The sequence below is a fragment of the Clupea harengus genome, chromosome 2 (genome assembly GCF_900700415.2).
Source record: "Clupea harengus chromosome 2, Ch_v2.0.2, whole genome shotgun sequence".
NCBI lineage: Eukaryota > Metazoa > Chordata > Actinopteri > Clupeiformes > Clupeidae > Clupea > Clupea harengus.
In genome coordinates this window covers 32,216,728-32,237,124 of record NC_045153.1, presented here as the reverse complement: position 1 = coordinate 32,237,124, position 20,397 = coordinate 32,216,728, and the positions used below count along the sequence as shown (strand labels likewise).

The 20,397-nt window shown below is 41.1% G+C and overlaps 1 protein-coding gene across 9 annotated transcripts in view; it reads left to right on the top strand.

Moving 5' to 3' along the window:
• Positions 1-20,397, top strand: part of dgkh (diacylglycerol kinase, eta) — an 83,548-nt gene that overhangs the window by 42,071 nt on the left and 21,080 nt on the right. For 5 of the 9 annotated variants that reach the window (XM_031561207.2, XM_031561182.2, XM_031561200.2 and 2 more), the window contains 17 exons: positions 3,186-3,261; positions 3,731-3,822; positions 3,905-4,004; positions 5,084-5,390; positions 6,083-6,208; positions 10,594-10,728; positions 11,118-11,235; positions 11,335-11,445; positions 12,451-12,619; positions 12,796-12,903; positions 15,086-15,199; positions 15,409-15,543; positions 15,695-15,855; positions 16,512-16,617; positions 17,475-17,567; positions 17,659-17,778; positions 19,883-19,988. In XM_031561207.2, coding sequence (XP_031417067.1) covers positions 3,186-3,261; positions 3,731-3,822; positions 3,905-4,004; positions 5,084-5,390; positions 6,083-6,208; positions 10,594-10,728; positions 11,118-11,235; positions 11,335-11,445; positions 12,451-12,619; positions 12,796-12,903; positions 15,086-15,199; positions 15,409-15,543; positions 15,695-15,855; positions 16,512-16,617; positions 17,475-17,567; positions 17,659-17,778; positions 19,883-19,988 — 2,177 coding nt within the window. Of the gene's footprint in view, positions 1-3,185; positions 3,262-3,730; positions 3,823-3,904; positions 4,005-5,083; positions 5,391-6,082; positions 6,209-10,593; positions 10,729-11,117; positions 11,236-11,334; positions 11,446-12,450; positions 12,620-12,795; positions 12,904-15,085; positions 15,200-15,408; positions 15,544-15,694; positions 15,856-16,511; positions 16,618-17,474; positions 17,568-17,658; positions 17,779-19,286; positions 19,763-19,882; positions 19,989-20,397 lie in introns of those variants that run through there. The other 4 variants (XM_031561192.2, XM_012819795.3, XR_004162982.2 and 1 more) reach the window with 3 other exon arrangements.

Here is a 20,397-nt window from a genome sequence, read left to right as displayed (position 1 = left end):
CTCGTAAATCAGACACAGTTACTGCCTGTGGTAATAGTCTCGTAAATCAGACACAGCTACTGCCTGTGATATTAGTCTCGTAAATCAAACACGGTTACTGCCTGTGATATTAGTCTCGTAAATCAAACACGGTTACTGCCTGTGATATTAGTCTCGTAAATCAGACACAGCTACTGCCTGTGGTAATAGTCTCGTAAATCCTGTATGATGGGCTGTAGAGGTGTGTCTTTATTTTGTCCATTAATGTGCTGTTTGTTGACAATTCAAATATATTAATGTATCTTATTGCGTCATGTGTTGATGTGGTGTGACTCGTGTAGGCGATCTACAGGTATTAAATATGTCATGTAAGCACAGGGTGTTTGGACTTGTGTTGATGTGGTGTGACTTCTGTAGGCGATCTACAGATCTCATGTAAGCACAGGGTGGTTGGACTGTGAGTTGCTTCTTGCTGTGCGTGTATCCGGGACTTGGAGGGCCAAGGAGGCTTTCATGCCCAGGGGCCCTTGATTTCATAATCCGTCCATGATCATTCTCTCTTTGTGTGGCGGTCATATTACACACCGCTATGCAGTGTGTCTAGTCGGAATGAGGGATTCGCATAAGTGGCATGCAATTTATTTAACTTATAAGTAAATAGTGCTGATGACTGCTCGGCCACTTACAGCTTTCTGCACTTCTTTTTTGCCAAAGCTATAGTGCCATCAGCTGTAATGCTCTTATGCTGTTCACTAATGTAAATGAATCGTTTCGTATGCATTGTTTTAGCATCTTATGTAGCATAGCCTACTTAGTCATTGGGAGTTTTAGGCTAATTAAGAAGTATGCAAACTTGTTCAAGAAGTGAAGTAAAGCTTTGGGGCGTTTGCTCTCACTGCATGTCTATGATAGGAAACTGAAACAATCCAGACAACAATGGCAAAGCTGTTTATATAGCAATTCAATACAATTCAATTTTATTTAGCACCAAAACAATACAATTGTCTCAAAGCGCTTCCCAGAGCTCAGGGCCTGAACTCCCCTGGAGTAAGTACAGTGGCGACAGGGGCAAGAAAAAACTCCCTAACTGGAGCTGGATAGAGGGGTAGAGATAGAAAAAGAAGGGGGGAGGGGGTGATGGCAGAAGGGGAGGGAAGAGAAGGAGAGGGGACTATACCTACACCTTCTCCCCCCTCATTTGCTAACATTACATTGATATCAGAGTAAGCCCTTACTCTGTTGATGTCCAATTCTTTTTCTCAGGATTGTTTAATGCCTATGTGAAGCCATTTAACATCACCCGCAAGTGCTTGTGATCACTTTGAACCCAAGTAGTTGCTATGCTAGCTAAGGAAACTTTTTAATAACATCAAACGGTTTAAATGGAAGAGGCCCATTTGTATGAAATGATAGCTAGTTATCTACCTGATGTTATAGGCGCTTCGATTTAGCGTATTAAATTATAATAGGAAAAGATAGAAACCCTCAGCGTGCCTGTGCAGCTTCATATTAACATGAGTTCATCACGCACTCCCAATCACCCACACCTTAAAAAAAAAAAAAAAAAAGCAACAGAGCCTATTTATAGCCGCATTAAAATCGGACCTATGAGAGAACAGTTTGCTTGCGCGTGCCGTTTGTTTACAAGATTTAGTCCGCTGTTAAATGTTGCAGTGTGAACACAAACCGAACAAAGGGGCAACTGCAACATTGTATCATATTAATCCCTGAATCAGAACATAGCAAACGAACTACAGGTGTGAAAACGCCCTGAAACACTGCAACAAAGTTTCAGTAAATTTCAGTTACACAAGGCGTCACTTTTAAAGAGCAATACGGATGGCGAGGACACACGCACAGGCTCAGAGACAGATTGCATCACATTTCATTTACAATTAACCATACATAGCGGTTACATTAATCTAATCTGAATCAAATTACAATAAAGTTACACATCACGACTTTGTGTGCAGGCACCTTGGGAATCTGCGGTTCTACAGACGGGAAAGCCCATTCTGATCTGCTAGACATTGCTGTGTTTCTTCAAGATCAGTTGAACCAATATGGCAGGGACATTCTAAAATGCTTGGCGTGAAAAGGCTTAACGCACCTTTATGTTCCAAAACAGCAATCAAGTTATGGGAAGGTAGAATACACAACTTAACATAACGGGTGTGTCTGGGGGATGCCTTTGGGAAGGTGTATGCCTACATAATGACAGGAAAGTCCTAGTTTGGGCATACAGGAAAGGGGTAGGTGTGAAGGTGTATGCCTAGTTTGGGCATTAAGGAAGGGAATGGGTGTGTCTGGAGGTCTAGTTCAAGGTGTACGGTGGGGGCGTGTAAGGAAGGGGAACAGTATGGGGTCTACCTAGATATGAAAGGTGTGAATGTCAGACAGGGAGGGTCTTGCTGACCATTTGTGTGTTAATGAATGTGGTGTGATTGTGATGCATTATTGTGGGGGAGGAATTCACATGAGTTGCAACTCCTTAGAGAGTATATGAAAAACACCAATATTCTTCACTACATACATTCAAAAAATTATATATTTGTTATTATATAGGGATTTTTATAGATAAAGAAACTGACTAGTAAAGTATTTTTAACTCTCCAATCTATCCAAAGTTTTAGAGCTTTCCAATCCTTTTTGTATACTATGTACACATTATTAAAACGTTGTGCCTAGAGTCCTCTATTTACTTATAAGGCCACTGATTACTTATAAGGCCACTGATTACTCATAAAGCCTCTGTTTACTCATAAGTCCTCTGTTTACTCATAAGTCCTCTGTTTACTCATAAAGCCTCTGTTTACTCATAAGTCCTCTATTTACTTATAAGTCCTCTGTTTACTTATAAGAGTCCTCTGTTTACTTATAAGGCCTCTGTTTACCTACAGTCGTATGAAAAAGTTGGGCCACCCCTGATCATTTCCATTATTTTCATTTATAAATTGTTGGCCGTTTGGATCAGCAACTTCTTTGTCATATATATATATAATACTTCATGGACACAGCAGTGAAATAAGGTTTATTGGATAAACAGAAAATATGCCACATGCATCATAGCAAAAAATATATAGGACCCTCCAAGGAGACTGCTCTTCTCTGCTCTTCTCGGCTCTTCTCGGCTCTTCTCTGCTCTACACTGTCAGCAGGTGCTGGGTCCATGGCAGTCATTAACAGCTGTTCTCAATTCTATGCAGGTGGAGTATCATGACACATGAGATCAAAATACCTCATAAGAACACACCTACTGTTGACGACGAAGAGGACAGTCAGGTACCAGTACACACACACACACACACACACACACACACACACACACACACACACACACACACACACAGCTACAAGGCCAGGAAGGAATGTTCTCATTTTAAGTGAAGTTCCTGTTTGCACGCTATGCAGCAATATGAGTGTTATTGATTGCATACCAGCCTGTGTACTTTTGAAACAGTCCCAATCTTTGTAGTATTTCTTGTCGCTACTCTGTAGTTCCAGAATTCACTCTATCATGCAGGATATAAATCCTTTGTATTCTTCAGTTATTCAGTGTGTACGATATAGATATATATATATACAGTATATATATGACTGAAGGATATGCATGGTATACACCTTCAGGTGCTCAGTTTGTATATTTATATATCCCAGGCCTTAGATGTACATACACATTTACTCAGATAGCATACGCACAAAGGTTATTACAGTAGCGTGAAATTCACTTTCAATATCCCCAATGATTAAGTTCCAGATTTCTGCCTATGAAGATTCAGTTGCTGCTCATCTTACAAAGATTTTGAGCTCCGATCAGCATTCGGTGGTCATATCTTCGGCAAAGTGAGTCATCTTCCCTGTCTATTGTTCACTTTATAGCAAGTAAAGGTATTGAATAGATTTCATTTAACTCTCCCCCTACCAGGATTCTCTGCGGAACAGTGAAGGACTTTGTTGCTAAAGTGGGAAAGTCTTATGAGAAAGGCCCTGACAATACAGGGGAGGCAGACACCATGTCCCTCAAAGTGAGTATTTTAATGACATCTCAGATCTCAAAAATAATAACTACATTTCAAATTTGAAGGGAACCTCATGTTCATTTTCAACATTCTTTATTTCTTTTCTTCATTTATTTATCTCTCTTCACCCTCTGTCGTTTGGTTAGAGCTTCTGTCTTTAAGCGAAGTGAAAACAGATCTCATGATCTAAATGAATCAATCAAAAGAATTGGTTGCATGTTTGTTCATCCCCTTTAAAGTGACTCACCTAAATCATGACTGGTTGCTTTTAGAAGTCACGCAATTAGTTCAATGGAGATCACTTGTGTGAAGTGTGTAGTGTGTAAAGTGTTTCATTACTGGTGAATCAGTATCCTGGCAAAAACTACACCATTAATAATAATAATAATAAGATGGAAAGACTATGGGTGTGAACCTTCAGTGTTTGGTTCCCACTATACAACCTATATGGAATAATGAAGATATATTATTATCATTATCTTTGCATTGGCATATTGATGGCATAGAACATCAGTCTGCATTCTCCTCTGCATGCACAGGAGTGCAAACGTATCAGATTCTCTGTAGTTCTAAAGCAAAACTGATGTTCTTAGCCCCCGTCTACAGGCACTCTATTGGTGTATGCTCTAAGTGTCCTCAGCAAGTACACTGAGCGAATTCAGTGACAACATATGCAGGCAGATGTTCAGTGACAACATATGCATGTTCTATATAGGCCTACACATTAGTCCATTGAGTCATTACAAAATCCTAATAAATGTGTTTGGATCTTTTACTTAATTCAATTCCCTGTGCTCTATTCTCACCATGGTCCTCATATAGGTTATTTAGGAGTCATCACTAAACCTAAACGTTTCTTTGGGTGGGACCAAACATTTTGAGGGTTAGGGTTAGCATACGCATGTGATTTTTTTGGAATTATTTTTACTACCGGTAGTTATTAACATTAAATTAGCTGTGGTCCGATTACTATGTTTGTTTAGAACAGGAGGAACTGGTGGAATGTATTTGACTGTTTGAAACAGTCCAAATTAAGATGAAATGGATTGACCTTTGACCTTTGTCATTGCTCCCCCACTCCTCAGTGTGCCGTCCTCAATGAGAAGCTGGACTCCCTATTGCAGACGCTGAACATGGAGGCACAGGCCATATGCCAACCCACAGTGATCAGACCCCCCATCGTGGAAGAGGAAGAGGAGGAAGAGCTTGAAGGGGAGGAGGAGGAAGATCTGAGTGATTCTTCCCTTACTGAGCTGAAGGAGAAGCTGGAGGAGAATGTGACGGAGAAAGGTTCCTCTTCATCTTGCAAGCTCTTCCCCCGTGAGCAGCTCATGCTGCGAGCCAACAGCCTGAAGAAGGCAGTGAGGCAGATCATTGAGCAGGCAGAAAAAGGTGAGATAAAGAGATACAAGGAGAAGTGAGGCAGATCATTGAGCAGGCAGAAAAAGAGTGAGAGAAGAGATACAAGGAGAAGTGAGGCAGATCATTGAGCAGGCAGAAAAAGAGTGAGAGAAGAGATACAAGGAGAAGTGAAGCAGATCATTGAGCAGGCAGAAAAAGAGTGAGAGAAGAGATACAAGAAGAAGTGAGGCAGATCATTGAGCAGGCAGAAAAAGAGTGAGAGAAGAGATACAAGGAGAAGTGAGGCAGATCATTGAGCAGGCAGAAAAAGAGTGAGAGAAGAGATACAAGAAGAAGTGAGGCAGATCATTGAGCAGGCAGAAAAAGAGTGAGAGAAGAGATACAAGGAGAAGTGAGGCAGATCATTGAGCAGGCAGAAAAAGGTGAGAGAAGAGATACAAGAAGAAGTGAGGCAGATCATTGAGCAGGCAGAAAAAGAGTGAGAGAAGAGATACAAGGATACGCCTTTTCATCAGTGGATTTCCAACTCTCAAAAGAGCAGTCTGAATGAAGTCCTTTGAAGTTTTGTGAATGGCAGAAATGTTAAATCTGATACTTTAAAACATCAAAGAAAATGATTCCAGGTTGATTACGGACCACTTGTCCATCTGAATTTACATTGCATTTTTGAACTGTGTGGATTGCAACACATTTATTTATTGTTCTTTCTTCTCTTTTATCAGTGGTAGATGAACAGAATACACATACAGAAGAGCAAGACCTGCCGTCCCTGACTGAGTTTAAAAAGGACGAGGATGATAAAGACAGTGAGAAGGATGAAGACACCAAGGAACTGCAGTCTTCACCCTGTAAGATTACTCAACACATACCTCACTAAATCATGTACATTGTTTTAAATTTTGTATTTAAGGTATTGCTAGTTACTCGGTCCCATAGATTTGCATCTTACCTCCTGTATATTAAGAAGGGGTACAGTGGGTTTTTGGGCCACAGTACGGTACGGTTTCGTTATCTTCATATTTACAAACAAATATGCAGCATTTGGCCTTGGCGTAGTGTCCTTCTAGTTTCCTTTTTTTTTCTCTTTCCTTTTTTTCTTTGTCACAAATTGTTGTTGGAAGGCAACAGCAAGAGATTGTTGTGTTTTGGCTAATGAGTGGACTCTCTTTGCTCCATGTGGGATATGGCTGGGGACTGGGACGTAAACTAATCATGTTAGAAGTGTTTCCACTCGAGTAGCCAACAGTAGCAAAGCAATGCTTGATTGTCTACTTACTTTGTCATCGTATTGAATGTTCCCACACCGCGGATTGGAAATACGGTTGTGCCTCTCCAAATTTGCTTTTGTCTGTCTAAGCTAGCGTTCGCCATTGGCAAGTTGGAGCTGAGATCATTTTGTGTTTTAGCTTTCCCTCTCCTCTCCTATTTACATTCGGAGCGCTGCTAGGCTCCAGGGAAATTCTTCCAGAGGTTCCAGAGATGTTCTAACAGGTTCCGGAGATGTTCTGTGGATCTGAATGTACAATGTGTGTGTACAGTCTGCAGTGAAATAAGCAAAGGAAAATGACAGAGATATTGTAATACTTGGGTTCACGTCTGTTTATTGAACCGTCGGGGGCGAACTTTGATGGACTCTAGTTCTGAAGAGACGCTAGGTGTCAGAGACACTGTGGTCTTCTCAGTAGTAACACTAAGGGTAAACATACTGCCCTCTGCTGTTTGCTTTACTCACAATTTTTTCTGTGGAACTGGATTATTACAATATTTGTCTAAAATGGAAACAAGAAGTGTTATGATTTGTTGAAATGAGATCTTCTTATTAGTTTGATTACGTCATCATGAACTGTTGTTCTTCAGTTTTCTTATTGACACTGCTCCAACTCTGACACATCCATCCTGATCCCGTGCAGTGCTCATGTAACAATATTTGCAATCCCCCCATCTTATTCCCATTGAAGTGAATAAGGAAACAGTTCAGAGAACTTTGTCAGCACAAACACAACCAAGTCACAACCAACAACCACCAAGCTCATAAACAACCACCAAGCTCATAAAGTGGGGCTGGCTCTGAGCGGACGACAGATGGCATAGACTACTGACACACTCAGTATACTCACTCATAGGCTACTTGTTTCATGTTACTGACACACTCAGTATACTCACTCATAGGCTACTTGTTTCATGTTACTGACACACTCAGTATACTCACTCATAGGCTACTTGTTTCATGTTACTGACACACTCAGTATACTCACTCATAGGCTACTGATAGGCATACAGTGTGGGTAAGTAGAGTAATGGAACAGAAAACTATATCGATGGTGGCAATTATTTACATTGCAGGTAAAGGCTAGCACAGAGTTTTGGGTAAGTGCATGACAGTGTGGTGGGGGTGGGTAGTTGTAGGCCGAGGGTTTTTCTACAAGTAGATCAGGTGGAGAGACTACAGCAGCATCCCACAGCGAAGATAGTCTAGACCAGGAGGGGAAGAAAGAGACAAAGTGAGTTGGTAGAGTTTGGCTGCCAATACACGTATATACTTACGGATAATGTGTCCACTGCCATCAGCATTTGCAGGCAAAGGTCACACTATAAGAGAGAGAAAATTTGGTTAGTAAACATTTCATACATTAATAGAGATACAACAGTAGGTAATATGGCCACTCAAAGCGAAGCAAGCGTTTGGCGTCGCTGGCATTTATCCGTACCGTAAGCAGTGTCTGTGCTACCTCCACAGCGGTAGGAATGTAAACAATGTCTACCACATTTTCCTATGAACTCTATTTTATTCCTTTTACTTTGTTTACAGTTGTTTTACTGTATATATAATTTTGTATATTTTCAGTTCACTTTACAATATACTAATTTATATTATATTAATGACCTTTTATTAAAGCCAGTCTTTGCTGGGTGTCAGATAGGCTTCACTCACTGGCCTTATTTCCCTGATTTCAACACTAATGTCACATCTTTCTTAAAGCATAGGTCTATGGTACGCCTATGTTTAAAAGAACTTCATGAGAGATTCTTTTTAGACAGTTATATTGATTCAGAATACTGAAGTATCAGTAATATGCTAGAATATAAGTAGTTCGGTATCTAGTAGCCTTTATATTAAATATCTAACTAAATACCTACTTCCCTGAACTACTAATGGGGGTAGGGAGAGGGGAAGGGGTGCAGGCTTCAGTACGCAGCCCCACCTAGAGCATTTGAAAAGCCACGCAATCAATAAATGACTGTGGCCAGGCGGGTTCCTGTAAACCTCCATCTAACAGCTGTATTTGGACATTTGCTGGTCTTTGCAGGTCGGCATAACAAAGTTCTGCGGGCATCCAAACACCTCCCAGATGGCAGTAGTCTGCTAGCAAACAAGCTGTCTGCCTAATGTTTTCTATTTCACATGAATTTTACATTTACATACATGTCTTACCTTGCTTTGATGGCCTACTTAGTCGTGTAGGTTTGTGCTTTTATTTTCAGTGATTATGTTAGTGGAAACATTTTCAGTTGAGGGACTTCTTAGCTATATTCTTTCTCCAGCACTGCAAGAGTAATGGTAGCCAGTGGTTAGTGCTGTGCAGTGAGTAAACCTCACTCCCTGACACCTTAAGAGACGTGCTGGTGACAGACGCTAGCACCCATCCATGTGTTTTAGCATCCTTGCTAGCACGCCACCTCCTGAGGTTGTGAGTTTGAGTCCAGTGCAGGGATGTGCTTGTCTACACAAGGCAGCTTACACAAAGTTAGTTGAAGTGTCATGTAGTCAGGTCCTTATAACCTTCTGAGAAGAAGTGACAAAAGAAAAAGTTTTACAAGTTTATTTAAGCAAATAAGCAACTGCTGATGAGGCACAATCACACTCTCATTCTTTCTTCAAGTACAGTATGAGGCACAATCACACTCTCATTCTTCAAGTATAGTATGAGGCACAATCACACTCTCATTCTTTTTTCAAGTACAGTATGAGGCACAATCACACTCTCATTCTTCAAGTATAGTATGAGGCACAATCACACTCTCATTCTTTCTTCAAGTACAGTATGAGGCACAATCACACTCTCATTCTTCAAGTACAGTATGAGGCACAATCACACTCTCATTCATTTTTCAAGTACAGTATGAGGCGCAATCACACTCTCATTTTCTTGTGGAAATGCATCTCCAGTTTAAGTTGTATTTGATCTGCTAAATGACAGGTAAAGATATGTCTGTCAATGAACTGCAGTATTTTAACAGACCTTATTGTTTCCCACAGTACACAGTATGATAAAAAAAAGTATTGAGCTTCTATTTGTCTTACTTCAAGTGACCAGCACCTAACTTTGCCTGAATGTTATTTAGATTCTTTTTCATAATATCAAAGTTTGAATCTTGAACATGACAATAATAATAATAATACAGACATCCTTGTCAATGTTTGAACACGCTGAGCCTTATTTTGAGGACTATAACGGCCGCTGGAGACGGCAGCGCATTCGCACAGTTGCACAAGCATAAAGTGGGTAGTAAAGGTCTGATCAAAGGCAGTGCCGAGTGGGCAGTGCCAAGCCAAAGGTAATTAATGAAAGGTTTGGTTAAAGCCGACCAATACCATTGCCAAGCAATCCCTTTAAACTGAATGCGTCAAGGGAGATTACAGTGTCAGGAGATGGCGATGTCGCCGTGGGTTCTGCACAGTTTTACGCCCAAGTGTAGAAATGCTTCTTCTGTTGTTCCTGTTGTTTTGAAAGAGATCGCGTCTTTACATCCTGGATCACATTTGTTTACTGATGACTGAGTATTTAATTAAAGTCAGACAAGATTAGACTAGGCCTACCTCTTCTTTGAAGGGGTTTAATCTTAAAAAAAAAAAAAAAAAAACATTTTATTCTTTTTTTTTTTAAATACTGCCAGAGTATGTGCTAAATGACAGATATCCGAGATAAATTCAAGGCATTAACTTCTAACACAGGTTTGCTCCTGCTTCCTTGCTAGTGACTATGAATATGTAGGCATAATGCACCTGATGGTTAGTGATCATGCATGCCCTGTCAGAGAAGAATATTTCACCACGCCCATATTAAAAATGTCACGCCTCTACGGATATTCAACGCTTCGTTTATCGCTGGAGTTTAGACAACCCACGCGGGCGCAATTGGCCATCTTCACCAGCCGTTATTTTCCTCATAATAGGGGCCATTGTGTTGTTTTTGAATCACCTATTCAGTGTTTGTTTCCTTTGTCCCCCCAGTGGCAAAGTCCCCATGCTCCCCCACAGAGAGGCACGTCAGCCGCAGCACCCAGTCGTGTGGCTCCTTCTCAATGACTGCCTTCACCACCAGCAAGGAGAATCTCCCTGTTCTCAACACTCGCATTATATGCCCAGGTGAGCCCACCTCACCATATGATTACTGCTATATCTGAGCTATGTTGTAGTTATAGGATAGAACACTGAGCTATGTTGTAGTTATAGTGTAGTACACTGTTGGGAGCCATGACACAGCTGTAGCACCGGTGTCCCACACCAGAGGCACAAATCCAGCTGAGTCATTTGTCAGTCCTACTCCATCTCTCTCACACACATTTCCTGGTTGTTCTTCAGTATCTTGCCCAAGATAAACTTAAAAATACAACACTTCTGACCAACTGGTATCATCAACACAGTTATAGTGATGAGATCTTTTCCCACAACATTATAAACTTATAAACTTTATGGATTTACTGCTCTGTGAAGTCATTTTGTGTCAATAATGATGGTCTACCTCTGGAGTCTAGGCTTGCGGGCAGGCCTGGCTGCATCTATAGCAGGCAGTTCCATCATCAGTAAGATGTTGCTTGCTAACATTGACCCTTTCGGAGCCACTCCCTTCATTGACCCAGACTTGGATTCCCTGTAAGAACTCTTTCTCATATGTTTTCCGGTTTTTGTTACTTAATGTTACCTTCAGGTGATTTTAAACTGGATCATCAGCTGTGCTCTTTGCTCACACAGAGAGGGGTACATGGAGAAATGTGTCATGAACAACTACTTCGGAATTGGATTGGATGCCAAGATATCGTTGGAGTTTAATAACAAACGTGAAGAGCACCCAGAAAAGTGCCGGTGAGCCTGTTATCTCGTTTTGCTCACACCGAATGTTGGGTATCTCAAGATAGAAATGGGAAATAAACAACATTTGTGGAAGAATGTTATAACAAATGGGAGAAAAATCCATTTTAGTGAACAAAAGCTATTTTCAAACATAGCCAAGGTTTTTTATTTTTATTTTCCATACAATATTTTCTCTTAAATTTCCCTTTTTAAATTATTTTGTGAAAAAAATGTCTTTGTTGTTGCCCGCGTTTTGCTCTCAGAGTGCTTGTCAGACCTCAGCAGGAGGCTTACACTGTATTAGGATGTGTGGTGGTGAGATGGATTGTACAACATACGTAATTATCCTCACATTTATGGAAATAAGTTAACAGTGTGTGCATACATACCTTGAGTGACATAATTGGTGACCTTCAGAGAGAGAGAAATGACACAGCATCCTTGTGTAGCCTAATGACGGTTGTAGCATTGATATGTTATACTGATAGTGAATCCTGGCATCCATACCCATTTGGGATAGATTTGTATTATTTGTTTTTAGTTTATTAGTTAGTTTGGAATGGGGAGGGGGGTTCCAGACAAGGGCCTGTCTCGTGCAGGAGAATACTGCCCTTGAGGTGTGTGTTGTCATGGGGAGTTGATTTAATAGTTTTTAGAGCACGCATTATTCATTCAGCCTCATCAGCAGATAGTCATTTTCGATTAGTGGTCAGGAGTTTTTGTGTTAAACTAATGTCGTATTCAGTGGGATAGTCGGTGGTGTTTTGTGCCAGCAACTGCAAAATGACAGTGAAAATCCTGGGCAGTGACGTGATTTCCAAAACACACGGCCATGAATGTTTTGAAATGTATTAAAAAAAGGGTTGCATATTGTCACTTTAAATGAAACTGTGATCACTCATATTGTTCTAGCTGGGTATTAATGATTGGTCTATTACAGAAGTTGGTTCCAAGCCTATAAAGGGTTGTGTGAAAATGAGGCTAATCTTCATACTGCCTGACCTCTGCGTTTTACAGGAGCCGGACAAAGAACATGATGTGGTATGGAGTCCTGGGTACAAAGGAACTTTTGCAGAGGACATACAAAAATCTGGAGCAGAAGGTGCAGTTGGAGGTAAGGCATCTGAAGAGGAACACAAAAGATAAGAGTAGTGGTGGTAATCTGGAGCAGAAGGTGCAGCTGGAGGTAAGGGATCTGAAGAGGAACACAAAAGCTAAGAGTAGTCACAACAGGACATTCTTGGCCATGATTTACTCAGATGAAGTCCTTTCGGTTTGCCCTTGAACCTGGCAACATGAGTTTTGCAGTAGAACGTTTAGCATGGAAATCAACATGTATCTGTTTTTGTCTCTAATGCGTAGTGTGATGGACAGTACATTCCACTTCCAAGCCTCCAGGGCATTGCTGTGTTGAATATCCCTAGCTACGCTGGCGGGACCAACTTCTGGGGTGGAACCAAAGAGGATGATGTGAGTAACCCAATGAACACCTTCACAACCTTCTACTCTTCTAATCCATGTTTCACATTCTTATCCACATTGTCCAATCAGAGTTTTTTTTTATTTGAGGATCCACAATGGAGGACCTTTTCATTTTGGCTGACATTGATTGGACAGATGCATGAGTAGTTGCACAGTCCTACAATTACCCGTGTCTGGTCAAAACATGGGATGCAATAATCCCCTTTCAGGGTTTCTGCTAGGATTTTTTTTTCTTACCAGTCCGGTGTTGTTTTACCAGTCAAATTTGAAAGGTACCTGTGCATGTTTCAATAACAAACGCAAACATAATGTAGCCGTGTAATGTAATATACTCCTAGGTTGACGAAAGAATAGCAATGTCTTCAAACCCTGGGGTGGGCAACTAAATTCAACATGAATAGATGATGTTCAAATCCTACCTGTCTGCCATTGCAACTTTGCAGCATGATCGTGCTTGACACTATATTATTCCTATCTGTCCAACTGTCCTGCTTAGCAAACATAGACATGAAACTAAAGACGTGAAACTAAAGAAAAAAGCTAAAGAAAAGTTGGGGAAAAAAACATTATAGCTTCTAAACGCACACTTTTCAAGGATCGTGCAGTGCTCTGACCCCACTGCCACACTCAGCCAGTCCAACCGTTTTCTTTTGTAATTAATGCCAGATGACAAATTGGCAAATGATAGTTGTGAAGTTTGTGAATCTCAGCTACATCTCATCCACTAGTTGTATATTAAGTGTGCGCATACAAAACCTCTGGTGTTTTCATACACAGTCCTGGCTCTGACACGGGGAAACAAACAGAATGGCTCGGGCCGAGCCATAAACAGTTCAGCAAATCAACACATTGCTTCAGGAGCATGGAAGGGTGTGCTTTTGCTGTTGAGCTCAAATATCAACAACCTTTCACCAGAAATAATACTGGGTCAGTCTAGTGGTTGGCCAGGAGGGTTGGCAGCCAAGACAACTGAGTAACCACAGTCTCTTGATGGGCAGTTGGACCTGCCAGTTTCCTCTGGAATGTCCTTGTTGCCAGAAAGACCAGTGTGGTAAGGGAACACACAATCTAACTGTGGGCTCATTTATAATGGCATATAGAAGCTATTTACCCAATTTCAAACAAATCAGCCATAAGATGATGCTACAACATCTACAATTTTTTCCCCTCTCTGTTCCTCTGACATGGTTTGGTCTATCTTCAAAATGAATGTGGTCTTTAAATCTTTAGGTAACATTTGCAAAATTCAAATGGTCCTCTTTTGGATCATTCAACCTTATGCTACTTGGGCTAATTCACACACAATGCTTGGACCTCGATGATAACTGCTTGCCACTATATTTAAAACGTATTATTATGATCGTGTATACCCCTGCCCTGTTATAAATGTTGATTCTTCTAGGCCTATATGTAGCATTTCTTGCCTTCAACTAATAATCCTACATTTTATATTTACATGCCTATTTTCTTGAACTTTGTAAATAAATGGCAGGTACAATTATACAACGAAGCTTGTATTGTTGCTTATGTAGACATGTACATTTCACAAAATGCTCAAGTTTAGCACAAGAATATATCTGTTATAGTCCCACTCATCCTGATATCCACTAAGCAAGCCCATAGGTACTGCTTCATACCCTGTCAGTGTACAGCTGCCACATCCTTCCTCTTTCTCGCTCTCCATTTCTCTGCTGCTGCATCTTTCTGTGTGCATGTATTTATAGACTTACCCACATCTCTCTCTTCCTCTTGTATTTATAGACTTACCCACACCTCTCTCTTCCTCTTCCCATGTCTGTGTTTCTATCTCTCTCTATGTGCATGCATTAAATATAATTCAACTTTCTAAAACATTTACTTTATATTTATTTTAAATATTTGTGGTGTTGTTTTCTTTGCAAGGGCTAGTATTTCCTTCTGGAATTGTTTCTAGCTTGGTCCAAGCCACTATGTTTGTTTCCCATCTAGCCACTATTGTGTAAAATCACTTTTTCAGTGCACACAAAGAAAACAGACAGCTAGAGGACCATGAGGAGCAATTCACTGAATTTGACAAAATGTGTGTTGGATTAGAATCATGCACACACCTTTTAGTGCAATGAATGGTGAGTGTCTGCACCAAACCAATTTTCTAACTTTTAACTTGCTTTATTTTTATCTTTGATGGCAGATATTTTGTGCTCCATCATTTGATGACAAAATCTTGGAAGTGGTTGCTGTGTTTGGTAGTATGCAGATGGCCGTGTCCAGAGTCATCAAACTCCAGCATCATCGCATTGCACAGGTGTGTCATACATCTCATGAAACAGATACTCCTCCACATGGGAAAACATACACAGAATGCGTATATATGCATGATATTATCAGTTTGGGACTAAAGATACCCTCATCTTAAATCTAAACATGGTTTTGGATTACCTCAATGACCGAAAACTGTTTCACCGTGTGTTTTTTAATGTGTATACCAATGCTGCCTCCAATTGTTTTTACCAGTGTCGATCAGTTAAGATCACAATCCTGGGAGATGAGGGAGTGCCTGTTCAAGTTGACGGGGAAGCCTGGGTACAACCACCTGGAGTTATCAAGATACAGCACAAAAACAGAGCCCAGATGCTGACTAGAGACAGGGTGAGCCTGCAGAGGGGTGTGTGAACTTTGGAAATGTATGGGAGGTGGCATAATACACAAGCACTAAATGAAAATGCTTTCTTTATTTGCTTTGTGTGTGTGTGTGTGTGTGTGTGTGTGTGTGTGTGTGTGTGTGCGCGTGTGCGCGCAGGCATTTGAAAACACCCTGAAGTCATGGGAGGATAAGCTGAAGTATGACAAGCCCCCACTGCGGCCACACCTGTACCCTCAGCAGTCAGTAGACTTGGCCACTGAGGAGGAGTCCATCCTTATTCAGATGTGCGCTCGTGCTGCTGAGGAGCTCATCACCAGGTGCCACACCCAGTTGTTCTACTTCTATTTACCTAGAGGTCTAATCCAAATCTTCATAGTATATGTCACACCCAGTTGTTCTACTTCTATTTACCTAGAGGTCTAATCCAAATCTTCATAGTATATGTCACACCCAGTTATTCATCTTCTATTTACCTAGAGGTCTAATCCAAATCTTCATAGTATATGTCACCCCCAGTTGTTCATCTTCTATTTACCTAGAGGTCTAATCCAAATCTTCATAGTATATGTCACACCCAGTTGTTCTACTTCTATTTACCTAGAGGTCTAATCCAAATCTTCATAGTATATGTCACACCCAGTTGTTCTACTTCTATTTACCTAGAGGTCTAATCCAAATCTTCATAGTATATGTCACCCGCCAGTGCAAAACCCGCCATAAGTTCCGACTAGAAATAGAATAGAAGTTCTAGAAATCGAATAGAAAAGCCTTTATTGTCATTGTATTTACATACAAAGACATTTGGAGCGCTGCTCCTGTTGGTGCGACGAGGGACAACATATAACTAGGTGTTGGGTACCGAGAACCGGTTCCAATATAGCAATGCTACGGTCATGCATTCAGAGTGTTCTTGAGTGTTCATGATTGTCCTTGTGATCACCAACCCTGTCTTCCTCGGTTGTGTTATATTCAGGATCTGTGAAGCAGCGAAAACAAACGGTCTCTTGGAACAAGAGCTTGCCCATGCCGTCAATGCCTCCTCCCATGCCATCAACAAAACTCACCCTAAGTTCCCAGAGGTGAGTCATGCTCATGTTTCATTGTCTTCCCCTCAAGTACCATGTCATGCAGTAATGCAAATACACTTATCATCTGTCCTTGTGTTGAATTTCTAATGGAATAAAGGTTCAGTTTTCATCTGGTAGACCACAGTGGACAAACAAAATATTTGTGGTCAAAAGTTCACAAGATGCACTGATGTTTGAATGGATAAATAAGTTAAAGGTTGCACTTGCATACATTTCAACCGTGATTTCTATATAGAGTTTGGTGCAGCAGTTAAAGGAGAAGTCCTTGATTTATAATCCATTACACTTTTTTTAAATCCTCCTAACGTTCCTCCAGCTGTATAGCAAAAACAAATATGTTGTTCTGCCAGTTTTTTTATTTTCCAACTAACATACCTTAAAATAATATTGCTTTATTTCTGAAAGAGCTATTTTGTCTACACCATGTTAGAAACCTTATGAATTTTAAAATACAGCTTCATGGTATCAAGGAAATATCACTTCTAGTACTTTGTAATCTTTCTTATTGTTATAGCTTTTTAACAAATATTACAATTTATGACACAACATATGAGCTGTGAGTTCAGCAAATGCAAGTGTCCTTCAAATAGATTTGGAGTTGGATTTGTGTTGGTAACAGTATGGCACAAAGTGTCTCTAAGGGGGATTTAGATGTAGTACATATGGTGGCAAATTAGAAAACAAACCAGACCATTTTTGCTACAGGATAGTGTCCATAAAACCATTCTAGTGTAATATTTAAGCAAATAGAGATACCAACGCAGTTCGGGAGTGCGAGGCGGTTAGAAGGGGAGATTTCAGTTTGTTTCAATAAGTTCACAATTGGTTTGTCTATTTGTATTCCTCAGAATCTAACCCGGAACACAGCCATGGAAGTGGCAACGACTGTTAAGGCCTTGCACAATGAGACAGAGTCATTGCTTGTGGGACGAGCGTCTTTGGTAAGGTTTTTGTAGCTGTTTTTGACTGTCTTCCGCGGCAGCAATCTGTGTGAATGGATTTACTTCATGCATTTGTGTTGTTTCACCTCAGCAACTGGACTCTCCTCATGAGGAATTACTATCAAGCACCCTCCAGATTGTGGAGGTTGAGCTAGACAAATTAGCTGAAATCCCCTGGCTCTACCACATCCTCCAGCCCAACGATGAAGAGGTGAGTGTGAAGATCATGAACTACAGCGGTCATGTCCATCACTCCCAAGACCATCATTCTTCTCTCCATTTAACTTGAAGGATGGAATTGGAATCCGATCTGACGATGGCTATTACGTCTGTTAAAGGTGTTGTCTGTGATTCTAATCTGATACACTTTTGGCCAAATTCAGCAAATTCCTCCTCACGTTGTCCGCTCAGTATGTGCGCTCAGAAAATGTTCTGGTGTTTGTACACAGTCCTGGCTCTGGAAGTGGGAGACATAGTGGCTTGGACCGAACCATAAACAATTCCAGCCCAATCCACACATTGCTTCAGGACCATGAAAGAGAGGGGTGTAAATTGATTGGCTGTTGCTCAAATGCCTACAGTTCAATAAACACATGTGAACCGAGGTATTACGGTACACATGTCAATTTCCTATTCATTTCAAAACTTCATTACTGCGGTGCTGACTACACGTACTTTATAGATTCAGATCCACAGAACATCTCTGGAGCCTGTTAGAACTTCCCCTGGAGTCTAGCAGCGCTCCGTATGCAAATAGGAGCTGGAGAAGAGAGGGGAAACTAAAAACGAAATGATCTCAGCTCCAATTTGACAGTGGTGAACGCTATCTAAACAGAGAGGAGCCAATTTGAATCTTTTAAATTCGCTGTTTGGGAACCTTTTTGGATTCAGCATTCAATACGATCACAAGGATAAAAGGTCTGTTAACAAACAAAGTAGAGTTTGCATTGCTTTGCCACTGTTGGCTACTGGAGGAAACTGGTTGGCTACTGGAAACAGTTCTGACATTTGTCATTCCCGTCCCCACCCCTCGGCCCTATCCCAGGTGGAGCAAGCAGAGTCCACTCGTTAGCCAAAACACAACAATCTCTCGCTGTTGCCCTCCAACCATCATTTGTGACCGACAAGAAGCAAAACAAGGAAACTAGAGGGGCACTCGGAGAGCGCAGACCTCCATCATCTAAATATAAAGACACCCAACTGTGGGCCTACCGCACCGTTGCTCATTAGCCAACACAAACACCGTCGCATCCCTACTCATTAGCCAACACAAACATCCCTACTCATTAGCCAACACAAACATCCCTACTCATTAGCCAACACACACACCGTTGCATCCCTACTCATTAGCCAACACAAACACCGTTGCATCCCTACTCATTAGCCAACACAAACACCGTTGCATCCCAGTTTTGTTTTTGGTTAGGCGGGTCAGCATGTCTCATGATTTTGGGGGAAAAAACAGTCATCAGATTCTCTGGACCAAACAAGAAAATGGCCATCCAAGATGTTATCAGCATCAGGTCCAAGAGTCAGTGTCTGTCATGGCATGCAGGTATGTCAGGGCCAATGGCTTGGCACCATTAAAGGCAATTCTGATATTTGAGCTCAACAGCCAATCAAATGACACCTCTCCCTCCCACGCTCCTGAAACAGCGTGTTAATTGTTGATTTGTTTATTCTTCAGTCTGGGCTACTGTGTTTGTTTCCCATTTACAGAGCCAGGACTGTGTAACAACAGCAGAGGGGGTTTTACACACAGAAAGGACATCTCGAAGACCATGAGGGAGCAGTTTGCTGAATTTGAAGTGTCACGGATTAGAATTGCAGACAGTACCTAATGCAGGAATGAAGAAAGGACATCCCTGCATTTTCCAGGGATGACACCAAACTGCATTTCTGTCTGGATTCCAAGTGCATGGATGTGTAAACAGAGAGTGTAGGTGCTTGAGTTCCATGCCTGCAGTTCTAACCTGCCAACGACTGAAGCAGGCACAAAGGCCCCAGACAGTTGACAGCGGAAGACCTGTATGAATGATGGAACAATGGGGACGGGGGTGCTTAAAGTGTTATTAAACCATGTGTTATCAGTGTAGGAAAAAGCCCAATACATTTTTTCCTTTTTTCCATTTTTCTCCCAACTATTTGGGAAATGGGGTTTTTACAGTCAACCCTTTGAAAATCTGTGCGCACAGGTTGTTCATCCTTGTTTAACCCTTGTTAACCCTTGTTAGATTCTTTTGAATGAAGAGTGCATTACAAATCAAATAAATTATTATTATTATTATTATTATTATTATTGTTGTGTCATCCAGGATCACTCCCTGGAGTATGGCAAGAGGAACAGCCGTGGTAGTATGTTCCGCATAGTACCCAAGTTCAAGAAGGAAAAAGCACCCAAGAAGTCCAGTCCACAGTCAGGTAAATCCTCTAGAGTTTGATTATTTAGCTACCAGATTGCATGAAGCATATGTCCACAACAGTGAGGAAATGATTCCAAAATCATGGTTGGGGCCATGGATATGCACATGGTTCATAAGCCACGTTGTAGTATTGTTGGGTGATTGGATGAAATGTTGTTTTGAATCTGTATATGTATCTTTAGTGTTTTGTTTTGTTTTGTTTGTGAAATAACCAGCCATGTGTTTTAACAGTATTTGCCTATGACTGTAATGGAGCCACAGGCAAAGGTAGTCCAGTCATGACACCCTGTGAATGTCTGCTAAATGTCAGCACACTTCACAGGCCACACCCCCTTCCAAGAGTTGTCTCTGTGCTGTGACACCCTGTGGTCCTCAGTCCCAGCTATCTAAGAACAAGAGGAAAATTA